The following is a 1,346-nucleotide window of genomic DNA, read 5'->3' as shown; positions in this document are numbered from 1 at the left end:
AAAAAAAAAAACAAAAAAAATCAATAAAATAAATACATTTTTACATGTGAATGAAAATTTTATGAACAAAATAGACCTTATTAACTATGTTTTTGCCATTTTGTTTTTTAGTTGACTTTAGAAAATGTTTCTGAAACAACAAAAGTTCAGGTCTTTAAACTGATTGAGTATAAGACATTTATTCTATTCTTATTTTATGTTCCTCAGTGATTTATATTCTCTTTTCAGGAGGCAAAAAAATGGCAAGAGAGAAAAGAAGCCTTGGAGGCTGTAGAAGTACTAGTGAAAAACCCCAAGCTGGAAGCAGGCGATTATGCAGATTTAGTCAAAGCATTAAAGAAGGTAAATGGGAGGAGCTTCAGCATTGGTGTCTGAACAGACACAACACTGGAATTCTTCATCAGTGATTCAGTGGGCTTCTGTTTCATTTAAACAACTTACTTTTAAATCACAAAATATTGCCATTTAAGGAATATTAGTAATAATATTTTAATCAGAGGTCTCTATCTTTCAATAATTTAAAAACTTTATAGTCCTTTCAGAGAAATTGGTTTTATCTTAACACTGTATTTAGTGTGGCATTGTTAGCTTCTACTAACTATCAAAGAAAATAGAATCTTGCTGATCTAAAGCCAAGTCTTACAGTTTTCTAAGATGAGCTGTGTCGAGTAGTGAATGATACCAGACTGTAGTAGATCAGAATGCCAGGCAAAATGTGGGCCACTCCTGTCACATTTTCACTTTCTGTCTTCTGTGTGAAAACATGTCATTAATTGATTTCGTTGGTGGTTGTTCAGGAGACAGGGTCTCACTATGTAACCTTGGCTGTCCTGGAGCTTGTTGTGTTGACCAGGCTGGCCTGAACTCTACATAGATCCACCTACCTTTCTGCCTCACCAGTGGTGGGATTAAAGGCATGAACCACAGTGTCTAGCTATCAGATTTCTAAAAATAACTAAAAGGGAATTGCCTATGGGGAAAAAAGAGTTCAACAGACCTGAATCCTAGGAGTGGGAAAGAAAAAAGGCACTGAGAAAGGAAAAATGAGGTTCTGGTAGCTTGTAATTTTTGCCAGTACTTTTTTATTACTCTGTATTCTAATTCTCAGAATGTCACACAAAATACTTTTGATTGCCTTATTAATAGTGATTGATATCTACATGTTAGGATATTAGCTTTTCAAGAAAGACTATTCTTGGGATATAGACGTAATTTCTTCCAGTTTTTTCAAAACATGGAGCTTCAGCATTTATGTCTTAACAGTATAGGCCGTTTGTGTAAAACATGTAATCTCTCACTGTTTGTCCAGAGAGTGTGTCTGTCTGTCTGTCTGTCTGTCTGTCTGT

General features: G+C 34.9%; 1 protein-coding gene across 3 annotated transcripts in view; it reads left to right on the top strand.

Moving 5' to 3' along the window:
• The window catches only part of Ckap5 (cytoskeleton associated protein 5), a 97,114-nt gene that overhangs the window by 41,350 nt on the left and 54,418 nt on the right, over positions 1-1,346 (top strand). For all 3 annotated transcript variants that reach the window (XM_026787679.1, XM_005364158.2, XM_026787680.1), the window contains exon 8: positions 229-342. In XM_026787679.1, coding sequence (XP_026643480.1) covers positions 229-342 — 114 coding nt within the window. The remainder of the gene's footprint in view (positions 1-228; positions 343-1,346) is intronic.

Source organism: Microtus ochrogaster, assembly GCF_000317375.1.
Source record: "Microtus ochrogaster isolate Prairie Vole_2 chromosome 14 unlocalized genomic scaffold, MicOch1.0 chr14_random_1, whole genome shotgun sequence".
In the NCBI taxonomy this organism is placed as follows: domain Eukaryota; kingdom Metazoa; phylum Chordata; class Mammalia; order Rodentia; family Cricetidae; genus Microtus; species Microtus ochrogaster.
This window is presented reverse-complemented; position numbering and strand designations above follow the sequence as displayed.